Source organism: Sceloporus occidentalis, unplaced genomic scaffold, assembly GCF_023333645.1.
Source record: "Sceloporus occidentalis isolate IW3139 unplaced genomic scaffold, rSceOcc1.0.p SCAF_5, whole genome shotgun sequence".
Taxonomy (NCBI): Eukaryota; Metazoa; Chordata; class Lepidosauria; order Squamata; family Phrynosomatidae; genus Sceloporus; species Sceloporus occidentalis.
Window position 1 is genome coordinate 161,696,247 of NW_028316985.1, and position 25,607 is coordinate 161,721,853.

At 38.6% G+C, this 25,607-nt stretch overlaps 1 protein-coding gene across 3 annotated transcripts in view; it reads right to left on the reverse strand.

Annotated features, from left to right (window-relative positions):
• Window positions 1-4: 4 nt before the first annotated feature.
• Window positions 5-25,607, reverse strand: part of MCUB (mitochondrial calcium uniporter dominant negative subunit beta) — a 71,146-nt gene continuing 45,543 nt past the window's right edge. Inside the window, exons 2-9 of one of the 3 annotated variants that reach the window (XM_089525978.1) lie at window positions 14,440-14,632; window positions 9,624-9,699; window positions 8,126-8,296; window positions 4,871-4,975; window positions 3,627-3,787; window positions 3,037-3,240; window positions 1,614-1,730; window positions 5-372 (exon numbers count right to left, since the gene is read on the reverse strand). In XM_089525978.1, coding sequence (XP_089382104.1) covers window positions 295-372; window positions 1,614-1,730; window positions 3,037-3,240; window positions 3,627-3,787; window positions 4,871-4,975; window positions 8,126-8,296; window positions 9,624-9,699 — 912 coding nt within the window. In that variant the 5' untranslated portion in view covers window positions 14,440-14,632 and the 3' untranslated portion in view covers window positions 5-294. The remainder of the gene's footprint in view (window positions 373-1,613; window positions 1,731-3,036; window positions 3,241-3,626; window positions 3,788-4,870; window positions 4,976-8,125; window positions 8,297-9,623; window positions 9,700-14,439; window positions 14,633-25,607) is intronic. The other 2 variants (XM_089525976.1, XM_089525975.1) reach the window with 2 other exon arrangements.

Consider the following 25,607-nt stretch of genomic DNA (forward strand, 5'->3'; position numbering starts at 1 on the left):
TTTGTTTCTTTGTTCATTAATAATGGCTTCAAACTTAAAAATTGGCTATTTGTTCCTTTTTTTTTCAACAGTGTTCCTAAGGGGAAAAATATATACATGGAAAGTTCAGATTTACTTGTAAAACATGAAAAAGAATCCCAGTTATCAGAAATAGGTTTAAGTCCACAATTTTTGTGATAGATTTCCCCCCTCTATCACTGAAAAGCCACCAACCTACATCTGTTCGAAGTATCCAGTTTCTCTGATCTTTTGAGGCAATTTAACAAAGCTATTACATTTACAGATCTATAAAAATTAATGTTTGTCATCTATTTCTTGGATTGGGAGATGCAATTTTAAGGGATTCTTCAGCCGTTTCAAGGATTCTTCCACCTGTTGATATGACAGAAAATTAAAGTTAGTGAGCCTGTAGTGTTTGGATCCTGTCAACTTTGTAACAGCCTGCTGTGTTTTCATGGACACAGGTGCTTCTGACAGAAAACATTTGGCACTCAGTGCACTAAGGTTACAACTGTCTGCATGAAGACCATGAAAGAAGTTTGTCTCAGTGGGAAAGAGAAAATCAACGTATGAGGTTCTTGTTCCTTTGTTTAGTGAATCTTGCTGGATTCTCACCTGTGGATAATTACCCACAGCCCAAAACACTTGAGACAAGTTGGTTTTTCTGAAGAGAAAATAACCTTGCCTTAAGGGAGCTTACAGGAATGATCTGTGAGTGGGCCCATGGCTAGTAATGATATGTTTTCAGCTCTGTCTAAAATTGGAAAGAAGGGTAGCAACAGGGAGTGAAAAAGCACAGGAGGAGATTTTCAGGCACACCACCAACAGATAATGATGTGCTGAGGATAGTAAGGAAACCTACTGACTCTGTAATTGTGTTGAGCTGAATCTACATTGGATGCTTGGCAGCCATATAGAAAAATGAATGTGCCACATTGGATGCTTCATTTCCTTTTCTAGCCGATAAAGCTATTGACAGCTGCCACTGGCAGCAGAGTCATAACTGTGTAAACCTAGACTCAACACTTCTCAAAGGTTTTCTTCCCTGTACTTGGTGACTATGAAAATTACTCACCAGTTACAGGGTGGAGGGTGTCCACAGGGCAGCCTGCTTATATGATTTGATTTTCCCTTTTGGCAATATGCTGTGGCAAAACTACACTTGAGAGTTAGCAAAGATGTTTGCAATTCAAATAATCCTCAATGAGTGGGAGGGTTTGAGTGGGATCTTGACTTAAACAGTATTAATTTTCTTTAAATCCTACTAGGTAGATTCTGTTAGTTTCTGCACATAGCAGGGCAAAGAAGCCTTGTTTACATTGGAGCTAGGCAGTTTTTCAATTCTCATTCCCTTGATGCTAACCACAGCTGGTATAGCAGATGGGAAGGGAAACTATCAATTCCTGCAACATAAGATGATTTCTTTCCTTTCCTGTCAAAAGGCAGCAATTATGCATAAAACTATTTTCAAAAGAACCATACATACTCAGTTGGTCAAAACTGTTTACTGTGCATTGCATTTTCTTATGAAGGGAAGGGATGAGTTTAGCTCAGCCAAAACTTCTCAATCAACCCTGGCTGCAAACACCTTGACTGAAAGTTTTGAAAACTACCTCTGCAAGATCATCTTTTAATTTATTATACTGCTCCATATTGAATTTGGATTTCTTAGACTTCTGGTGAAAGTAGTAGAGGAACTGCCTGTCCCGAACATCTGGGTAAACATAGTCCTGAATAGGAAAGGAAAAGAAAGAAAAAGAAAAGTACTCTGAGACTAAAAGATTACTTGTAACATGCACATTTTTTAAAATACAGCTATAGTTATTAGTAAATATGAAGAAAATAAATTTAAATTTTACATTTTTAAAAGAAATAAAATGAGTGAAACAAACATACAATTCACTATATAAAAGAGATTATGTACATTTCAATAGTATCACCTCTAATAGAAAAAACTTCATAACACTTCTAAAAGGGTAGTGGTTTCTTTAAGTAGAATTAACCACCATGATTTGCATATTAACATGTCCTGAATACAATTTACTAAGGTTATACTTTGGCTATTCATAAAAAAAAGCACCTAACTTAATTCTAAAATACACAATTAGAAACCAGATCTTGATTAAAACCTAACATAAAAACCAATAAATTAAAAATACAAGGCAGAGCAAGGCACCAAAATGAGACCATCTTATATGTAAAAAAGGCTGCCTGGAAAAAAAGTCTTTGCCTGGTAGAAAGCCAAGTAATTTTCAAAACATGGTAATGTCTTGCTTACTACATGGGATTATGCTTAACATTATTTTCACATGAAGTCTCTGCAATGACTGTTTCAAATACAGTAGAGTCTTGATTATCCAACCTTGGATTATCCAACGTCGCTGCTCAGTGATTTCTTTACATTTTCAGAGGACTGAACTGTTTATACAGTACATATTGTACATCACAATGTTGATCAGTGATTTCTTTACATTTTTAGAGGACTGTTTATACATTACAATGTTATTCCTATAACGTTACTGCAATGTTACTTTTACTGTTACTGCAATAAAACTTCAATATGTTTGCAATTCATAGTGATTTCAAGGCTTTTCTTGGACCCTCCGGATTATCCAACATTTTCGGCTATCCAACTATCAGCCCGCCCGTTTCTGTCAGATAATTGAGACTCTACTGTAATGTATTTTATTTTTAAGAGATGGAACAGTTCTAAGTCCCAAGATGCCTCCAGGTGTGAGGTAGTCACAGAAAAGCATTGACCAAGCCATAAATTGAACAAGATGCATGATAGTTAGGTGGACACCTCTTGCTTGATGGTAGATATGGCAAATGTCAGGAGGTATAGGACTGAAGACACTTAGAGGCATTATATCTATCCATTGAACACTACCCATAAAACTACAGGTTGCGAATAGATATTAGTAAAATTAGGACCACCTTGCAATCTAATTACTAGGATAGTTTTTAAAAGCCTCTCAAATTATATTCTGGCTGAGTTTTGATGTTAAGCATAGAAATTATCACAACAGAACTCACCTGCTTAGTCAATACAAAGTAAGCATAGAATGCCATAGCACTTCCATAGGTGATAAAGTATGTTACAGGCTCCATGATATCCCATGAATACACCCACCAGGTAAGCCATGCCAAGGCTCCACCCTGAGTCGACATTAAGGCCAAACCAATCCACAGAAGACGAGAAGTCTTGGCATCAACATCTGCAGTAATTCCAGCTTTCATCTAAGAACAGAAAACCGAAATTATACGCCTTAAGAGATTGTGATGTGCAACTGCACTCTTCTGCCATTCAGAAGCGTAGTCAGCAATCTGCCCTTCCAAGAGGCATTTTGAGTGTGCCCAACTACACTGAAATAATTTCCTGAAGGAGAGTGGAGAAACATTAAATAATAAAGTCAGTGTTCTTCACACATGAACACCCTGTTTTCAGAGATTTTAAGTCTTTTATACATTCTAGCTCAATTTTCTGACCAATGTTGTAGGAGAATGTCAAGGTCTCCAGACCTCATCTATCAAAGACACATTTAATATCTCAACACAAGAGGTTAAATACTCTGTCTGCTGTCATCACCACAATGTGGAACTGAATGAGAATTATTTTTCCAGACCTGTTCTAGAGGTAAGAGTTCTTCTTTCAGAAGTTCCATTTTTTGCATTAGTTCCCTCTCTCTCCTTGTTTGATGGTCTTCTAAATGAAGTGCTGCAAATAATCTGTGAACCAGAGACTTGATATCATCAATCTCTGTAGCATGTTCTGTGCTTATTTTATCTGAAATAAGAATGAAATATAAGTCACTATATATCTACGCAGGTTTTGGGATTCTTGGCTACTCAGGCACTTCTCATGCTTTCTCTTCTGTCACTATTGAACTCCCCAAGAGAGTGAAGATGAATGCAAACTGAGTAAGGTTATGCAAACACCCACGTACATTTCAGTTGCTACCATTAATCTTAGAGGACAGAAGTCAAGGTTAAGCTTTTTTGGATAAGAAAGAAGTAAGCTCCCTCTGGCTTTTATTTAATAAAATCTAATATGAAGAAACAGCACATCCATATAAAACAAGTTTAAACATTAGCCATCAAAATTAAGCATTGTAAGAATAAGATGCTTTCAGCTTGTTTTTATTCCTCTGGCTGGAAAACTGTAGCTGGGGCAGGACACAAGTCCCGTTGCTTGGTCATCTCATGTCCACCCTCCCTTTTGTCCACTAAATGGCTGTAGCAACATCCCATGGTGTTTGACAGCTGCCTTGGGAGGAGGTTGTTTATAATGCACAAGGGGCTAATAAAAATATCCAGGTACAGCATTCAATCCAAGACATGTACCTATGCAATCCCAGATATTTGCATGCATTTATCACCAAAGGGATTTCAGCCAAATTTTACAAAATGATGCCTTTAGAGTGAAGACAACATGGCTCCCTCACTTTCTAGTAACCAAAACCTGAGCAAGCAAACAATAGATTCTGAACTATTTCTTTATGTATAGGATATATCTCTTCATAGACATAACCAAGCAGAGCAATAGGAGGCTCATAAGTTATGCAGACATGCAAGATATACTGTCACTGATGATGTTCATAATCGCAATTCTAAGCACTAGCATTAGTTCTAAAGTTTAATAGTTTATGAGAAGATTCAAATAAAAGAAAAATCAATGTTCACTGTTTGGATATTTAAGGCTGCAGCCTGATACAATAATTTAAAAGTAAATTTTAATGAATTCAGTGGTGTCAACCTCTGTGTAGACACCTGATTGTGTCAATTTATAAACAAATTAACTATAAACTGATCTAATGATTGGCAGTCATAAGTCTCCAGACCATTTTGGAAAGACCATGGTATTTTGTACCTTTCAGTGGAGGGTGTACACTATATTCTGTACCATTAATGACAAGTTTGAAGTCATTCATCAACAGAACTTCCATCAGTGATGAATTTGAAATCACACTGTTGTCTGCAGGAGAAAACAAATATTTAAATAGAAGCAATAAAATGTGATACTGATTTTATCTGAAGTATCACAGACAATAAAGTCTACTAATTACAGACAAATTAAACATAGGTAATGTTTACTACACCAACATCTACTGGCTTTGTAGAGCTGAGAAAATATATTTTTTGACTATGACTCCCAGAATTCCATAGCTGGCATGGCCACTAGAACAGTAATTCAAAAAGTGTTGTGTTGAAGTACTGTTATCTGTATGACAGCCTCATGTCTAGTTGTCTCCTCTATGAGACTTGAGATATCATCTTCACGTCAATGACAGTTTTCCCTCCCAGAACCAGTGGCAGCCCTGGCTGTGCATGTATGAGTGTATGCTCACACCCAATTTTCATTGGAATGATTATCACGAAAACATGGCTGTTCATGAATCCAATTGATTAAGGAGCTCTGGTGGCGCAGTGGTTAAATGTAGGTACTGCAGTCAAAACATTGTGAGTTCAGGGCTCCAGGTTGACTCAGCCTTCCATCCTTTTGTAGGTTGGTAAAATGAATACCCAACTTGTTGGGAGCAATTGGCTAATACATTGTAAACCGCTTAGAGAGTGCTTAACATTATAAAGAGGTACAGAAATATACGTGCTATTGCTATTGCAACTATCTAAATATTCAGCTCATTACTGAAGCCTTCAATGTAACTTTTAGTCTTTCTGTGTGAATCTATTGTTTCTGTTAGGAGCTAACCATGTGATTGATCATTTAGCCAAGTGATTCCCAAACTTTGGTCCTGCAAATGTTTTGGACTTCAGCTCCCACAATTCCTCAGGGGTTGGCAATGGCAAATCTCCCCTGAACAAATCTTGTTAGTAAAACTTCATGATATATTTGCCTTAGAGTTGAAAATGGCTGGTAATAGAGACATTCTTTGGCTAAGTATTAGGATGTTGCTTTAAACTAGGTCAGACTTTTTGTCCATCTAACCTAATTTTAACTCCTCTAAGTCAGGAAATGGTAGAAATCCTTCCCTTCACTTGTATTTTTTAACTGGAGCACCTTTTGTCTTGCAAAGCATGCTATTTACCAGTAAATTTTGGTCACTCTCCAAGTGTTCCAATGTGAATATACTAATGTTGCTGTACACTAGCTTGAAAGAGCCTGTAATAAAACATTTACTGATCTGTTTGGAATCTGGCTTGTTCCTCTGTTTATCTGTCACACAAACTAAATGTGCTGCAGGCAAACCAATACTGGCATTTCCTTATTGGAAGCTAGTCATCTGGACTCATGCTGGGTTTCTGATTATTGAAGCTGCAAACCAAGTACAGCAGCTTTCTCTTTTCTACCACTCTATTGGGGATGCAAATATGGCACAGCATATTTTAAAAGAGGGAAAATAATTAAACATTTATATAATGAAATTTTCTATTTATCCATGCTGTTTGTTTTAATCAATGACAAAGCATTCACAGACACACAAAATTGCACTAGCATAAAATGTTGAAAAGTGTTAATGCAAATACGATTTGGGTATGATTCTATACTCTAATAAACATAAAAGTTATGTCTGTGAAAGGAAAAATCAGGATTTGTTAAAAAAAAATTAGTTGAAAGTACCATGTAGACTCCCTTTTGCACTTGTTGCAGTATTAAACTCCTCTGGCCTAAAGCTTAAAAGACAATAGAAGAATAATGATATCAAACCTCACCAGTAGATCTTAACCACAACTATGTTCTGTGAGAGAATTTTCCATTTAATACTACAGGTGCATAACTGCCAAGAAACAGATGTTGCAGCTTATAAAAAGTACATAATAGAAAATGAAGCAAATCTTGCAAGTGTGTCAATAATGATCACATCTGAAGGCAGCTAATCCCTTCCATATAAACTGTTGATGTAGATATTGGCATACTCTTGTCCTTTCTAGCACGAGGAGAATAGCTTGTAGTCTCAAAACTATTTTGTGGAGTTCACAGGCTCTGGTTAAAACCTTTAAGAAATCCATTGCTGAGATTCTGTATCATCAGACATATGTTTGAGGTGGGAGCTCAATAATAATAATAGTAATAGTAATAATAGTAATATAAATAAATTTTATTTCTTTCCCATCTCTCCTCAAGGCTCGAAGTGGGGTACGACATGTTAAAATACAAAACAGACTTAAAAAAAGAAAATACATAAAACCAACAGTTAAAATACAATACTATAAAACTGCTAAGATATACTCATCTAATATATTCTTTAAAATATACCAATAAAAAAGTCATGATTTAAAATTGACTGGGTAGGCCTGCAGGAAGAGATGTGTCTTTAATGTTGTTTTAAATGCTGTCAGCATTTTCAGCAATTTTATCTCTTCTGGCAGGTCATTCCACAGCCTGGGGGCAGCAAATGAAAAAGTCCTTTCGGAAATTGTTGACAGTCTAATCGTGGCTAGTTGGAGCAATCATTTCACAGAGGACTTGAATGTACATGGTAGATTGTATGTACATGGTAGATTGTATGGGAGAAGACAATCCTTCACTTCCCGATTTAAAGTGATCTCCACAGGCAGCCACACCAAAGTAGTTCCTAGGTACCAGAAAGCAGAGTGCTGAACATTGATGCAGCGAGTCACTGTGTGAAAAGCAGCATCAGAGGCCCTCTGTAGAGCTATCACTCTCATTGAAGGTACCTGTATTTTCTCAAGTATTATTGCCTGTGGCAGCTCTTGGTTCTGGGGTTCCCCTTAAGTATCCCTTAGTGCTATGCAAAGCTTGGAAAATGCTACATTTTTAGCTTACAACTTCCAGCTTCAGCCAGTAGTTATGGTGGTTGGGGGATTCTGGGAACTGTGGTCCAAAACTTACACTTTTCCAAGTTCTGCTTGCACCCTTTCTTTGCTACCACTGCTTGTTTCTCTGTAGCAGAGTGAGTCAGTGAGTGAAAAAAAAAACGCCAGGGATAAATAGCAGCAGTTGGGACCAAGAGCTGTGAGATAGTGGTGTGGGAGGATCTCCTTTGGGGGATGTAGATCCTGGCTAGTGTCCAGAACTGATAAATCCTGATGAAGTCTGATGCACAGGTCAAACCAAACCAAACCAAACCAAACCACAGTAATAGCATTTAATGAGTTGGGATTCGAACAACCTTTACTCTGAAGACAAGAGCAGCACTAGTACCTGCTGTGAAGACTTCTACCTTTTCAATTGCATTATCCTCTCTCTTTATATCCTGTAAGAAATCTCCCACAGTCATTCGCATTGGCTTAATAGTAAACTGGCAGCGTTCCTTCCTTGAGGGTAATGTAAGGGTTATCACTGGCAGTCCATGTTTATAATTTACTGTCACCTCTGGGGAGGGGGAAAGAAAAAAAAATACATTTAAGTATACTTATGATCAAATTTATACATTTATTTATAATTTCTATAATACACAGACTGTATAGAGTTCAGGGAGGGAAATGCTGCTGTATTTCACTCCAGCCACAATTCGTGCTGGATTTGGCCTATGTTGGCCTAAGGTGCTATGGACTCCAGCATTTCAGGAATCAGAAATTGCCAGGTATCAAGTCTCCAGGATATACACACATCCTTGTCTCACATGTGCCCCACATACACTTGTTCAGAGGCCTCCACAATGCAATGCCAAAATATCACGCCCAAAGGGTATAGATATTAGAGCAGGGCTATCATAGGTGAGGTTCAGCTGGAAAGCACTTAAAGCAACAAATTAATATAATTTGTTGCTTTAAATGCCTTCCAGCTGATCCCCACCTATGACAGTCCTATTGTAGGTTGTTTTTTCAGTGGAGATTTGCCATTTCCTTCTTGTTACACTAACAAAGTGTGACTTGCTGACAATCACCCAGTATGTTTCCATGGCTGAACAGGTCTTTGAACCCTAGTTTCCCAGAGTCTTAATCAAACATTCAAACCACTCATTAGAGTTGGCTCTCCTTATCCATGGATTTTTTATCCAGAGATTCAAGCATCCATGACTTGAAAATATTCCAAAAAAGTATAAATTCAAAATAGCAAACTTTGATTTTCCATTTTATATAAGGGACACCATTTTGCTGTGCCATTATATTTAATGGACTTGAGCATCCACGGATTTTGTTATCCACGGGGGTCCTGGAACCAAACCTAACAGATAACAAGGGCCTATTGTACATATTTATATTGTACTAATAGCAGAAATGTTATAGCATTTACATTATACTGATAGCAGAAAATACTAAGGCTCCAGAAGCACTGAAGAGCCACAAAAAATGAATAGGCTTCCAACTGCCAGGGTTGGAAGGACAAATGTCAAAGTCCATAATGTGACTGTTGTTGCTGTCTTTGTTTTTGTTGTTGTACATTTATTAGGCCAATCAGAAAGGCACACCATTCTAATTGTTCAGAATAAAAATAGAGCCTTCTTATGCAGGTACTGAGAAACAGCAAGTTGATGTTACACTACCATAAGTGGATTTTCTTCCTTTCCCCTCTGCTGCTTTTTATACAGCTTTAAACCTTGCCCTAAAGGATTTCCAAGCTTTCTGAACAGGCCGTTTTTGAGAGGTGGGGGGGGGGATGCTTGTGACAAAAACAGTTTTATAAGGAGAACAATCTCACTGGACTCACACCAATGGATTTGCCTGCTGTGAGAATCATAACCAACAAGAAAGCTTACCATCAGATGGCACCAGTGTGCTATAAAGGGTTCTTTTGTGATATCTTATGTTTCCAGTTCCTCTCAGACACAGCATCTGTGAACAAGATCGATTAGATGTCAAGAATTTTCAGCTGAATACATTCAAGATAAAACCTGCTTCTAATCTCCCTTAGAGACTACTATATGCATTAGAAGACCAGATCTCCATTGAAGAATTCCCATTTTAGAACAAAGCCTGCTAAACTCTGGGCAATATGCAACAGGGAAAAGTGTCAATCGTTTGGTGGGAAGTAGCAATATAACACAGATCAAAGGTTATTGAGCGACTTTTACCCAACAGATTGCAAAGATTTCAGAAAGTTATTCTAAAAGAAAGGGCTAGTCTATATGTTAGTATATTATGCAAATTGCTGTAGATTTCTGCACATTCGCATTGATGCTTAATTGTCTTCACTTTCCTGCACAAATTCGCATCGCTTTGCCCTGCCTCTGTCAAAAATACACAGCTTTAAGATTAATTGTATTATTTTTATTGATGTATGGGTTTTAACGGACTGAAATCCCACCTCGATCCATCTGGGAGAGGCGGAAAATAATAATAATAATAATAATAATAATAATAATAATAATAATAAGCAGCCATGAGAATTGGACAGATGACCACACATTTGATAATGTGCATCCTCAAAGACACTCTGGGGAAAACTGTGAATTCTTTTTCAGGGAAATTTATGGAGTTTTTGATTACCCTCCCTCCACAAAACTAAATTCCTCCGAATTGCATGTGGCTGGATTTGATTTGAATGAGGCATATTTTAATCATGTATGCACAGGTAAACTATGCAGGGTTAACAAAGCATTGCTGCCTAAAGACATGTCCCCCTCCCCGCCTTACTGGGGAAATATAGAGGACATGGCAGGTGTATGGATCTGGTGACTACAACTGACCTCTGTAAATAAGCAATATTTTCACAGCACAGATTTCTCCAGCACCTGTGAAGTCAACATAATGTTCTTCTGACCTAGTCATGTTTGATGGAAAGGCATAGAAAGGGGACTGACAAGTCAGCATGATGCAATGACAAGGCACCTCACACTTCCATACAGAAGAGAGGGGTTATAACCCATGAAGGCCAAAAAAAAACCCCAAATCAAAACACAAACTATTCCTCAGTGAGCATAGGACCTTAAATGTCTGTCTGTGATGAGGAACGAAACATGTACTTAAAATAGCACAGATCTGTCTGTGATTCAGAGCAAAGAAGCAAAATTGCAGCAAGGTTTCATGGCCAATGGCTTCTGAAAACTTGAAACATAAGCATTTAAAAGAAACATCTGGAATGTTTATGTATTCTCATTGTGGGGGAAAAAACAGCTTGGAGGAAGAGATTTAATATGGAAAGAAATTACCTGTTTGTGTAAATTACTTGTTTGTGTAAGTAAACATTTTTGAAAATAAGCAACTGAGTAAAAAAAAAACAAAGCCAACCCGATTTCCAAAAGGATTTTCTTCACAAAGCAAAGCAAAGAGAATAGAACTGAACTATCATTTTTTCTGTGAAATCACCAAAACCAAGAAAAACAAATCCACTTTATTCCTCCTTAAAAGAAATGCTTCCATTACTTCTGCTTCCAGTCGATATCTAATTATCTCTGGTTAGCTTCTGTATCCTGCTGTCAAGTTCCAATACAGTTTTATTTTGTTTGTTGCACATCTTTTAGAATATGTTTTGAGTGATAAATATACTTAATATATAATTTAGCCAAGTTGTCGGAGAATTTCCAAGGATTATTTTATTATTTGCTTGCTAAATAACTAATACAGAGTATATAGTAGCACTCAGTTATTGATCATCTCAAATTTGATTCACAATGCTCCCAAGAAGAACTTCAAAGCAATAAAAATGTTGCTGTGGATGCTAGAAATGAAATCCAAGCAGGTTGCAGTCAGCCACTGCAATTATTTATCATGACAACTGCCTTGTTAATGGAAAATACTTCTTGATACTGAAAAGCTTGCCAAATAAATTGAGGGTGTGAGGGATCAGTGAACACTGTCAATGCTTACTTAACACAACTCAATCTGGCCAAGAGCATATTGGGTAATGCAATATGCAAACTCTCAGTTTTTACCATACCACTATAGTAGCTCAATAGTACTGCATACCACTATAGTAGTTCAATAAAAGATGAAGATATATGTATACTATACCTTTTCTTTATAAGAACTTAATTTGCTCAGTCTTACAACCAGATGTTTGAAACTTTCTGACTTATACACAAATACACATTACAGTATAAGAACCTTCATAGCCTCCAACAGTCACAATATGGCAGGAACAGTTCTGATTAATCCTCTGCTCTCCCCGTTTTTAGCTGCTTTTAAAATGCCCCTGTTTCTTTCCTTCCCATTTTCCTGCTTTGTTCCCAGTTTATGTCTACTGCTGCAAAGCCACAGAAGTAGTTTGCCATCACTTAACTCAGAGGAATGTTGAGCAGGGGGCACAGTTTACAGCTGGCTCAGGCAAAAGCAAACTACAAGCACCTCTCCTAGCTTCTGCGTTCTCTCATTAATAACTTCTGCCATTTTGACCACACTCTGATGTTGCTTGGCTACAAATGTCCCAGTTTTCATCTGCAAAAGGTTGGAGGGTATGGAACTGCAGTGGAAATAATGGCAAATGATCCTACCACTAAAAGGCAGATGAATGATACTTCAGAGCACTTGAGGAATACCACTAAGCAAAGATAATGAAAATACATTTGACTAGAAAATAAAATAGGGCTTTGTTCTGTTCTTGTTTCTGTTCCAATTTTTAAGCAAGGAGTTAGGAACATGAAGTGGTGTGCTAGATGAAGCCAAAGGGCTGTAGGAAGCCTGCGAGTAGGATATGAACACAGTAATTTCTTAGTAGGGCTTCTCTGTCAGAACTGATTTATTTTCCACCTAGAAATGTTGTGAACACTAAAGATGAAGACTTGCATAGATAACCATCCATCCATGAACATTTGCAAGCAGAATTGGGACAAAAATACCATTGCTTTCATGCAGTAAGTCAGGCTTCATTGCCCAAATCCTGCAGACTCCCACCTGCCCCTTTCATTTTCCTTTTTCCAAGGTGCAAAGAGCCTGTCTTGAGTAGGAAAAGGATAGGTAGGAGTAAATAAACAGATACTGGGACAACATCTTTTCAAATTGAGCACTGGCCTGATATTAAAAGTCCCACCATTTTATGCTGCTTTTCCTATCTAGGTCTCCAGAATGGGATGATGAGCAGAGACACTGTTCACAGATAGACCTGAATCCTGTTTATTCCCTACAGATTTGGGGGAGGGAAGAGAAATTTTAGGCAGAGAGTGCACTGAGCAGGTGCAGCAAGCAGAAAACTCCAAGCCACCAATTTTTCCTTCTATCCATTCTTCCCCCACATGGAGGGATGCTTTTGGAGTGGAGGAGGCATTACTTCCAATTACAAAACTCCATTGAAGTGGAAGTTGAGAACATTAAAAACACTGTGTTTGCAACACATGGGGGAAAAGCAGGGCAAGGGAAATAGAAAAGTTATTGGCTTTTCCCCTTGTCTGTTTTGCATTCTGAAACGTTTCCCCAAACCACCAATTTAGGGATTTGGTGACAAACCTAAGTCTGCAGCTATCATTTCTAGTTTGTCCCTTGCTGCAGCAAATCTCATTCTAAGAAATTATTAAAATGACACTTTTATGTGCGCTGTAGAGGAAATTAATAAAAGCATTATCACTTAATTAAATTTTACTGCTTCTGACCTACCCTCCAAATTGAAAACTGAGTACTTTTCTTGAACAAAATGGTCAGTCTTGCAATACATTTACAATATAGGATTTCTTCCAGTAATACAAGCAAACAAACAAACAAACAAACAAACAAACAGCATAGAAAAGGCAAGGCCAGCTAATAACAGGTACATGAGCATTAAAAGTTTTTTCTAATGCTGTTGCTAAACGTAAAACAGTTTCAGCACCAATGCTTGCTACTCTGGATTGTTTGACTAATGCCCTCAGTTTTGGTTTAGCACTATTTCTATTTCTATGATTTATCACTATTTCTTTAAAAAGTAGAAGTTAGGGATACAATATCCTCTCTTGTCTTCCACAAGAGAGGATATATCAACATGTCAAAACACCCTGCTATAAACGGTTCTGTATGTAGTTTACAAACAGAAAACTTTGATTCCATATATAGCTATCACTATCACTTATTAGATCAGTGATTCCCAAACTTTGGTCTTCCAGATGTGTTTCACTTCATCTCCCAGAATTCTCGATTGTTAGCCAAGTTGGCGGGGCTTCTGGGTGCTGAAGTCCAAAACAGCTGGAGAATCAAAGTTTGGGAACCACTATATTAGATAGTGTTTGACTCCTGTACCATTGAATGATATCTTTTGACTCCCCCAAAGGGCAACAATGAATTATCTGTGGACACAATTATTGTTGACAGAACAAGCTCATCCTTCCAATCTTTGCAGTGAAGAAGAGGAGAATACAACAGCTGATTAGGACATGGGTGGGAACAACAATAAGTTTTATTGATTAGTCAACTGACCATATCAATGACATGAATGGGAAACCTTTGCTCATCTATTTGTCAAGAAAGGGTCCTCTTTATTTGGAAATATGGTCAGCTTGTTTTACTGTATCTGCCCAGTCCACGCTCATGTACCATGTACTTCCCTTCTTCCTCATTTCTTCCTTCTTTTTGTTCCTTTTCTTGTAATCATACTTTAAAAAAATCCAATAAAAGTGTTTTTAAAAATAACTACTCGTCTATAAATATAAAAATTTATGCCTAAAAACTGACCCCAAATTCCCAGGTCGATTTATTTACGGGTCACTATGGTAATGTGATAGCAGCTCTTTCAGATTTCCCCGTGCAGTGGGCAGAAGAATTTCTTTTTTTCTGGACACAAGCAAAAAGAGTCCTGGGTGACTGACTGATATTGCTGCTTGTTTAAGAGTCCATCTCCTGCCTGTGTGTCTGGTTGAAATGAATCCTGAAACGATGAAGCAAAAACCCTCCATGAGAGTCTCTCTTGCCATACACACACATACACACACTGAAGGAGCCTCTACGTTTTACCCTTGACCTATCCACAGGTCATGGCAAAATCCAGAATTTTGGCCCCAAAAACTGACCTTGATTTATAGATGAGGTTGACTTATAGTTGACTATATACGGTACAATTCTTACAATCTTTTACCATCAGAGATGCTGGAGTAGGGCGAATGGGAATTGTAGGCTAAACCCAAGGTGCCTGAACCCGTGTGAGGGTGTCAGCTCATGGATGAACTGGAATATCAAGCTGTAGTGAAATCATGGGCCACATCAGTCATGTTAGAAAAGTAAAATGTAGATTTAACTGTGAAGCAAATTGTGGCATATTATAATAGGAGCCGCATATTTTTAGTTCATGTCCAATCCTTGCGACTCTATATTTTGGTAATGTTAAAATGACTCTGTCTCTAGACTAGACATATGGAAGAACTCACATTATTTAGTTCATTAAGCACACATACTAATGCGTTTAGTTGCATACTGAAGATGAAAATACCATATGCAGTATGAAAACATTGCCAGAATTTAAATAATGTTGCCTCTCTTTTTCTAAAAGTCAGATTCTCAAAAACCCTCAGCAGCTGGTGTGACAGGTTAAAATACTGCTCAGACAAATTAGAGTGTTAGGAGTCAACGTTTCTACAAGAAATGAAAATCAGAATTAATTTCACACCACTTAGAAAATGCATTTCAAGGAAGGAATGACATGATTCAAAAATGGAAGACTTCAGATGGTGACAGCAGGAAGAGTGGCAGCATGCTTTCTGCAAATGCACAAAAGAACACGGTAGGAAATGTAAATGGTTTTAGCTGCATCCTCTGAGATCACAGAAACATGGCCTCATGTTTTCTATCCAAAATGTTAGCCTTGCCCAGAAAATATTTATTTTCAAGTACATTTATACAGCAAGTGCAAGTGAAACTATTGCAATTCAAGACTGGCTTTATGGGCTTATAATTCAAAGCTCCTGTCCAAACTGCACGAGGTTGCAAACTATAGAAAGGAAGAAGCACAACTATTTGTCCTCATAATTTTAGAGTCATTTAAGCTTTGCATGGTATCACTCAATTAGAATGTAATTATTATATTCTGCTTTTATTGACTAATAATTTTCTCTCCCCCCCCCCTCCTTGCAGTTCTTCAGTCTGATTTACATCCCATAGGAGTATGGCTTTTCTGAATATTACTGTTTTGGCAAAGAGCATCTAGATCTTTTTAATAATTAATTAATTGAAAGACAAAGTTAAAAAGTAGTGACTATACAGCTGCATCTAATGCAATAATATACAGAATAAACCATTAAAAATGTACCACTTCAGACATCCAAGATTAAACATCTTATTTTCTCAACTGTAGCTTCCACATCTCAGCAGGCTTACTAGTTTAGGATCATGAGGTTTCCAGGCCAAAATCTAAGATTTAGGGACAGCCCCCGGTGATGAGATTAAGTGTTATGCATTAAATCAGGGGTAGGCAACCTTTTTGAGCCGGGGGCCGGGTTGCTGTCCCTCAGACAACTGGGGGGTCGAAGCCAAAAAATAAATAATTAAATAATTTTTTTAAAAATTGATTAAATAAATAAACTGGGACAAATGTAGGACAAAATTTTCAAATGGAGGACACTTTTTAAAAAGATAATAATGGAGGACACGCAAAAAAATGCTGATTTTTTTTAAAAATGTTAATATAAATGCATGTTTCGGAGGCTTCTATAGACAATTGCCCCCCTTGCCCGCCGCTTGCCCCCCTTGCCCGCCTCCTCCTGATAGGCCACGCCCTCACGCGAGAGGCCAAAGGCTCCAGTGGCAATCGGCGGCAGGACCAGGCTGGGGCCGGTCCCAAGGCCTTGCCGGGCCGCATCCGGCCCGCGGGCCGCAGGTTGCCTACCCCTGCATTAAATACTAACCACAGTGTGTCATTCAAACACACATGAATACACACCATATTGGAAATTAAAACAGAAATCTTAACTAAAGGGACTGTTCCAGATCATCATGAAATGATGGGATTGTTCCTTTTCCATTGAGAGAGGTGGTAAAGAACATTTAACCTAGACTACTTGGTTCTAGGTAGAAGGTGGCTATAAAGCTGGATAGAAGGTGGTGTTACTACCCTATGGGTCCCTGATTTACCCCTAATATTCTTATATATCAAAAATGCAATAAAACATATAGGCTGGGTGACCCTTCTATAGGGATGCCATAACCCAGCTGCAGGCGGGGCAATCACGTTTTTGGGGGTGCTGGCACGGTCACGGTCCGGTTTTGTGCCAAAACCGAGACTGCCCTGCCTGGGCCACCTCCGCCCTTGCACGCGCCTTTATGACCGTGGCTGCTCATGCAGCCGCCCGGCTACCCACTTCTGCGTCCACCTCCTCCTCCTCTGCCTCCTCCTTCTCCTCCGCCCCCTGCGCGCTCCCTCTGGCCGCGGCCACCCATGCGGCCGGCCAGCCAGCCAGCCAGCCGCCTCCACCTCCTTCTCCAACCTCCTCCTCCCCCGCATGTCCCCCTTGCCTTTCAGGGCCGCGCGTGGCTGGCTGGCCACCCACCTCCTCCTCTGCCGCCTCCTACTCCTTCGTGACCCTGGCCCTGGCCGCGCGCCGGCCTAAAATAGGAGCTGGCCCCTTAAGGAGGCAGAGCCTCAGAAAAGGAGGAGGTGGTGGAGCGGAGGAGGACTCTGGGCCAGAGGGAGGGGAAAGGGCTCTTTGTCTTGCCCTACCCTCCCTTCAAGACGAGGCTTCTGCAGGGCCGCACGCAGGGCTAATGAGGAGGACTTCCTCCTCCTGAGGCCAGGGCTGAACAGCCCGCCCCTTCTCCAGGCCGGAGCCTGTGAGGGCTGGCAGGGGGCGGGGCTGTTCCAGCCCCAGTCTGCCCCCATTGGCCAGCCAGGCTCAGGAGGAGGAGCTCCTCCTCTGTTGGGCCAGGCTGCAGCCAGAAAGGGCCATTTCCTTTGCCCTTTTTTGGCACCAAGGAGGAGGAGGAGGAGGAAGAGGAGGAGGTGGGTGCCCATTTACAGTATTTATTTTGGTTAAGTGTGCTGTTTTTAAAGTGTATTTTTGCAATATTTATTTTTATTAAATGTATTTTTAAAGTGTATTTTTGCAATATTTATTTTTATTAAATGTATTTTTAAAGTGTATTTTTGCAATATTTATTTTTATTAAGTGTATTTTTAAAGTGTATTTTGATCATGCCTAAGAAACATGCATTTATATTAACATTTTTAAAAAATCATCAATTTTTTTTGCATGTCCTCCATTTTTAGAAAAATGTGTCCTACATTTGAAAATGCTGTCCTACATTTGTCCCGGTTTGGAGGTCCTGACTTATGGCAACCCTACCCTTCTATGACCCAGCTGTGGATGCCATGACACTGAAGTAAATCTCTGCATATAAGCTAGCACCAGGAGTTTCCCAGAGCCCCAGCTAGATTGGATCATGACACGTCTAGAGGAGGTAAGAGGAGACCCGGGACAAATAACTGGACATGGAGGCTACAATGCATCGGTGATCCTGTGTGTTAATCCCCTCTTGTCTGGGAAATGCTCGTCTATTGCCCCCACTTTTCAACTCAGTTTCACTCCATTGTTCCTGTCCTGGAAAACCGATTCCATAACGCTTAATCCTTTCAACCTCTTGGTATCTGCCCCCAAGGGATATTTTTGATATAAATATTGGCCTATTAGAGCCAGTCTTTGTCACAGTCTAGCAGCAGCCAGAAATTCTATTGGTTTGCTTGGCTAAGCATCTCAATACGCTTGTCATGCCCACATGCCGTGGGAGCTATTGAGTCCTCTCTCCATCCCAGACTCTCAGCTACTGGAGTCACGATCCACATAGGGAATTATCACCACCAGTGACACTTCATATCTATCCAATGTCCCACCTTTGATTTTGTTAGTCCTTGTGTGTATGTGAGGTTGTTTGCATGAGTGTGTTTGTTCCTCTTTTTAAATAACATTTATTTTTATTTGCAAGTCTGCCTCTGGAGTTCCATGTGAATTTGGACCCTGTAAAAGCTGGGAAAGATCCCTTAAGACCAAGTTACCCTGGTCCTTCTAAATCTCTCCATTTGAGCTAAATACAAATTCCTCTGAATGAGCATTAGCTTGGCGTCCTCTCCAGACATCAGAGCATTGTGGATAACAGTGGGTCCTGGTACCATAATGACTTGAAGGAAAGAAGAAAGCAAATTCACTGACCAGAGTCTAGAGAGTCTTTACAATTTGCAGCAACAAGTGAATTAAACCTTGAAAATTGTAACTAGCTGCTGCTGCATTAGGTGGGCTGCAGATTTGTACACAATACTTTCCTTTTGCCTGGAGCTGAGACTACTAAAACTGGAGAGTTTGCACCTCTGTCTCCTCTCTGTAGATGACTCATGAAAACTGGAGATTTGGAGCCTGGCCGCGAGACCTGGTAATCCTACAACTCAATGTGGAAGTATAAATTCCTCAATAAAAGTTCTCATTTGTTCATTCATTCACCTTTTCCCCATTTGCAACTTGGCTTTCCCAACAAACAAAATGGGGAAATAAAGGTACATCAGGTACAGGGAATACATTGCCCTGCAGAGGATGTTGCACTGTAACTGCCACCATATCCCTCACCACTAGCAAGGACTGACAAAAGGTATAGTTCAGTAACATCTAGCAGGAAACATATACCCTAAACCTGATAATTTGATTCATTTATTCTTTCCCTTTCCTACAATGCACTCAATGTGATACACACAGATCCCTCATACCATCACAACAACACTGTGAGGTAGATGAGGCTGAGCGAGATTTATCCAAGGATTTTCAGTATTATGGCTCTGTGGGGACTTGAACCTGGATAGCCAAGTCCCAGATCTACATTTTAGCACCACACCACACTAGTTTATAACACAATACTTTTCTTAATATACTGTTTTAAAACTTCTTTGTATTGTAAGTTAATTCTTCCTTTTAAAAAGAAAGTGCACAACAGCATAGTACAGGCTAAGTCTCCCTTATCCAGAATTCTGAAATCCAAAATACTCCAAAATCCAAAACTGTCCACATTGGGGGGGCGGATTAGATAGTGACACCTTTAATTTCTGATGATTCAATATACACAAACTTTGTTTCATGCACAAAAATATTAAAAATATTGTGTGTAAAATTACCTGAAGATTATATGTATAAGGCGTATATAAAACACAAATAAATTTCATGTTTAGACTTGGGTCCCATCTCCAAGATACCTCATTATGTATATACAAAGATTCCAAAATCTGAAAAACTCAGAAACCCAATATACTTCTGGCCCCAAGCATGTCTGATAAAGGATACTAAATCTGTAATGGAATAACTCTAAATGTTTATTATTGCTATCATTCAAAAAATGAAAGTTATTGTGGGTTTTTTTGGAAAACACATGTAGCGTTCATTGGAGTCCCCCCCCCCCCATACAACTGAATGTTTTACCAAACATCTGAATATGGAAGGACATAAACATTTAAAACATGGTTGAATAATGATGAAAATAATCTTGGACTAAAGAGTTCCTAAATCACATGAAGTATATCTTCCAAAAGTTATAGTACAGTTGTAATGTTGTTTGAGGTAAATTGTTAATATAATTTAAAAATGGGGACCATTTTCCTTGAACAATCTGTTTGATGTTTGTATTGTGTTCATTTTCACTGTCAAATTTTCTATTAATAACGTTTTTCACAAACAGTGCCACCATTTATCTACAGTCTATTGTCCTGATTTCCAATTAGGGGCTATTTCTAGCCTTGTATTAGCTAAAAGGGAACAGATTAATTCTTTATATTTTAGATTCATTGGAGCTTTTCATGCCTTCTTCTGAATTCCCCCCTAGCTTTTCTTGTATCAAAAAGCTAGTAAGAACCTTCTCCCCAAGATAATGCTTAGCTAAAACCAAAAAGCACCAAAAAATATGTTTTGTGAAGATTCCTAGCATGTAATCAGAGATCTTTGTTCACCTTTTACCAACTTAAGTTTCACTGCACAACTTACCGTAAACCTACCCCATTTTGTTTTCCTGTATTGCAGTATATCCTTACATGAAAATATGAAATAAGGCTTGCTCAATTGGAAAGAATCCACAGAAGCAAAACTATTTAAACAAAACTTTTAAATTAAAATACAAAGCTGATGCAAAAAAGTAAGCAAACCAAGATGCAACCTTTCTTTCACTAGATCTACCTACATACAGGCAACAGAACCATTAATACTGTATTGAAATTGCAACAGATGTTATGCCAAAAATGGTGGCTCATATTTCCACTGGGAAGCCTTCTAAAAACTCATTATTCTCAGTTCCAAGCACAGGAAAAAACAAAAGCTGCACGTATGGTTTAAATCAGGACAATTGATTTTCTAAAGAATCAGTTTTAATAATTTAGGTTATAATTCATAATGCAAAGTAAACATGGGCTTGGATCCAAAAATTCCACTTGCACAATGGGTATTGCCTTGTGCCTGTGCAATGGGATCTTTGCATTCAAACTGTGGCTTCAATATATATTGCTTATATATTTTTAAAAAGCGTGTTGGCATTCTCAGGATATTTGTGCAATGAAAACTAAGTTTTCATTTCCTAGAAGAATGTTGCATGCATGAATCTCATATATTGAATGATTTCACTGACAGCAAATACAGAAGGAATTATACATATAATGTATGCAAACATTGTTATAAAGGGAAGAAAATCAGGAGAATTAGAAATGTACACATCAAGTACACCAAGTGGCTTTCCTAGTCAAAAATGCTGCTTTTATGTTACAATGTATTTTGCTTTTATGTTATTAACTTCAAAGCTGCTGGTTCTATCTCTATATGACAGATTACTGTAGTCAGGGGCAATTATGATCTAAGAAGGAACACCTGATTTGCATGCAAGCCTTAGAAGTGAAAATGTTTCATTTTGGACAAGGGGGCGTGAGATACAGGAGAGAGCCATTTTGATGCAATGTGTCCTTATTTTCCTGCTTGAAAACAGCACTGTATTGTTTCAGCATTTTGTCGGTAAACATGTGAACAGAACACATACACAGTATTAAATCTTCAACTCTACCTGCCAGAATTAATAAAGTGTGAATGGTTTCCGCATGTGGGAGCTGCACAGATCTTATGCCAAGCTTAATGGCCTCTCCAAAAGCATTTACTTATCATTAGTCAAACATGTTTCACTGGATTATGAATACAATAATCCTGTCCAAACAATTCATTTTCTATGCTTTCTGCATGAAGAATGAGCAACTGAGGTTACTAATAGCATTACTTTTTTCTTTTTCTTTTTAACTATTCATCTCACCTGTTTTTCCCTATCTTTCATTATACATTTTGTACATACCATAGATCACTCCAGTTATCTTTACAGCAGCCTTATGGTATCATATATAAACATACTGTAAATTCCTCTTGATAGAATCACAGAATCGTAGAGTTGGAAGAGACCACAAGGGCCATCCAGTCCATTCCCCTGTCATGCAGGAACTCTCAATCAAAGCATCCCGATAGATAGCCATCCAGCCTCTGTTTAAAGACCTCCAAAGAAAGAGACTCAACTACAATCTGAGGGAGTGTGTTCCACAGTCGAACAGCCCTTACTGTCAGGAAGTTCCTCCTAATATTGAGGTGGAATCTCTTTTCCTGGAGCTTGCATCCATTGTTCCAGGTCCTGTTCTCTGGAGCAGCAGAAAACAAGCTTGTTCCCTCATCAATATGGCATCCCTTCAAACATTTAAACAGAGCTATCATATCACCTCTTAACCTACTCTTCTGCAGGCTAAAGTCACACTCTCTCAGCCTCAGGGGAAGGCAATGCCAAAGCCCCCCCCTTCCCCTGAAAAAGCCTCTCAAGAAAACCCTAGATAGCTTCATATTAGGGTTGGATATTTTATGGTTTCCCAGTGCTGGGCACCTTGGAGAGTGACTGGCTTCCTATGGCAACAATGATTACTGGACACATTTTGACCTCAATTTGTCAGTTTCCGTTTTTCATTTTCCAGCAATAAAAAACTGATACTTTGACTGCATATAATGAAGTCGTGTTTGAAAGCAACAAAGAAGTGAATAAAATAAACCCAGATCACTATGATATTTTATATTTTCTCCTTAATCACTATAAACAAAACTGGCAAGTATCATATGAAATTAAGTGTGTTTATATTCTTTGATTAATGCTGCCAGCTCATATATTTGTGAACCAGTAAATTCAATAAACAGATATATATTTTTGAATGCCACCTGCACTCTAAATATATGTGAGGGGTGGTTCGAGATGCCACATTCACGTATATTTTGCCTTATTTCAGATTTATATTCCTGGCTATCTTTGCAAATCTTCCTTTCCACAGTCTGAAGATGCTTTTAATATGTGAAGGTAGTCTTGCCCACAGCCCAAAAGTCTGACCCACTGTGTTTTAGCTTGCTTTTTACTGGTTACTTTCATGAGACAGATTTCAGGTCCTTAATTTCAAGCATTTGGAGGGTAAAAGTCTAAGAAAGTAATTCTCTTCTTCTTGGTATCTCAGAAAGAAAAGGTACAACCCTTTCTTTGAACTCTGTGGGAGGAAGGCAAAACTTGCAAATTTGTTCTGTGCCTGGAGCTTGTTAGAATAATAGAAGCATCAAACAACTGCAGAGGTGAATACTCTCAAACCCATAGGATGGTGGGACTGAAAAAAGACCTCTCTCTCAGAGACTAGGTAAGCTCATAAACCTGGAGGCAAGTCATGGAAAAGAATTCCAAAGAAAGAAACACAAGACAGACTTGGCCTTTGAAGAGAAACAGATGATTTAAGAGGAAAAAAGTAATAATTTTGGCCAGGTCTTTCAGTTCAAGGAGAATGACTTAATATAGCTTCCCATTGACATAATTTTGTTTTACCTAGCAGTGGAAATAATGAAGCATTCGCACAGTCCTATGCTTGAATTAACCTGGAAAACATACTATGCATTTATTTCCAAGTTGCATTTATCAAGGAACAAGGCATCAAGTTATTAGAATCTGCTTATTATTCTAGAGCATTAAAAACCTTGTCAGTAGCAAACTGTAATGTAATGATACACATTTCATCTCTGTAAAAAATCTGCTGCAACAAGGTATGTGCCAAAAATGAAACTTTTCTTTGCATCCCACACAGTTGCCAAACAGTTTTGCCAGCTTCAATTCTCTTCTTTCAAATTCAACTTTAAATGTAATTGGGATAGGCAGTTGTCTCTCCTGACCCTTTTGCCGTTCAAAAAATTCAGACCTTAGCTTGCATTTTTCAGGTTAAATGGCACTGACAATTGAAATTGGTAAACAAACTTCACATTTATATATTCTTTCAGCAAGGGTGAGCAATCTTATTCTACAGAATAAGGCTACCAATGGTTATTTGTCATGATGACCATATGTTGCCCCCAATGTCAGAAGTGTTAAGTTGCATATCTCTGAATGACTGTTATTTTAAAAAGCCAGTGTAAGTGAATTACTGCACTCATAGCCTTTGATTTGATTCAGTATAGTTCTTTTATCTCCTAGCCTACATTTCAGTGGGTGCTTGGTATCTGCTGGTGTTTGGTTCCAGGACCTCCCAAGGATACCAAAGTCCATGGATGCTCAAATCTCATTATAGACAATGGTGTAGTAAAAGGGTGTTCCTTATACAATATGGCAAAATCAAGGCTTGCTTTTTGGATTATTATTTTTAATTCAAGTTATGGATGGTTGAATCCATGGATGCAAAATCCATGGATATGTAGGCCCAACTGTATTTTAGATTTATGCCTTTTTAAAAATACACTTCCCTGGGATCTTGCTGCTGTTCACTAGAGATAGGAGGAGAAAAGTGGTCATCATTTCTCCTCTTGTTTTTTATAGAATCACAGCATTGGAAGAGACCAGAAGGGTCATCCAGTCCAACCCCCTGCCATACTCAAAATTAAAGCACCCCCAACAGTTGGCCATCCAGTCTCTGTTTAGAGACTTCCAAAGAAGGAGACTCCACTCCAGTGGAGTGTGTTCCACTGTCAAACAGCCCTTACTGTCTGGAGGTTTCTCCTAATGTTGAGGTGGAATCTCTTTTCCTGTAGCTGGAATCCATTGTTCCGCGTCCTATTCTCGGGAGCAGAAGAAAACAAGCTTGCTTCATCCTCAATATGGCACCCCTTCAAATACTTATACAGAGCTATCATATCACCTCTTAACTGTCTCTTCTTCAGGTTAAACTTACCCAGCTCCCTAAATCTCTCCTCATAAGGCATGGTTTCCAGACCTTTTTAAATAGATCATGATGGGGAGCAAAGACAGTCCCTGCTGTTTAGTTATGATTAGAGGTGGGAGAAACCTGGGAGAGACCGTCTATGTTTTACTAGCCTCTCATTTAGCATGCAAGAACTGATCTAGGGCACCAGTCAACCACACATCACAATGTCAGAATGCTTGACAGCTATTAGGAAAGTCATTTTACACTTTAAATAAATCAAAATTTAGCAAAAGACTTAACAAGGGAAAAATTAAGGTCCTAAGTGGGCATCAAGGACACTGAGGAGCAATTTACATAACTGAAAAATTCTGCTCTAGCAATCCATATTAAAATTCCCAGAGTGACACTGACTAGCAAAATAAATAAATACGACCTTCAGTTTTGTTGGAAATGAATATTTGGCAATATGCACAAATGGAGGTGTGGATGACAAGAATGGGTAAGTAAATAATAAAAGAAAGGGATCTTTTAAACAATCTAGAATACAAATGAGAAAGAAATATTGCACTGACCTAGAAGAGAAAACACAAAGTTTGTAATAGAGCTACAATAAAGAGGTTTTTAATACTTCCCTGCCAAAAGTATTGGAGTCTAAGATTAACATTATTACTGTAACTATGGCGGGTTACAGACCACTGAAAAGCGGTGGTCTGCTGCCGCCGCC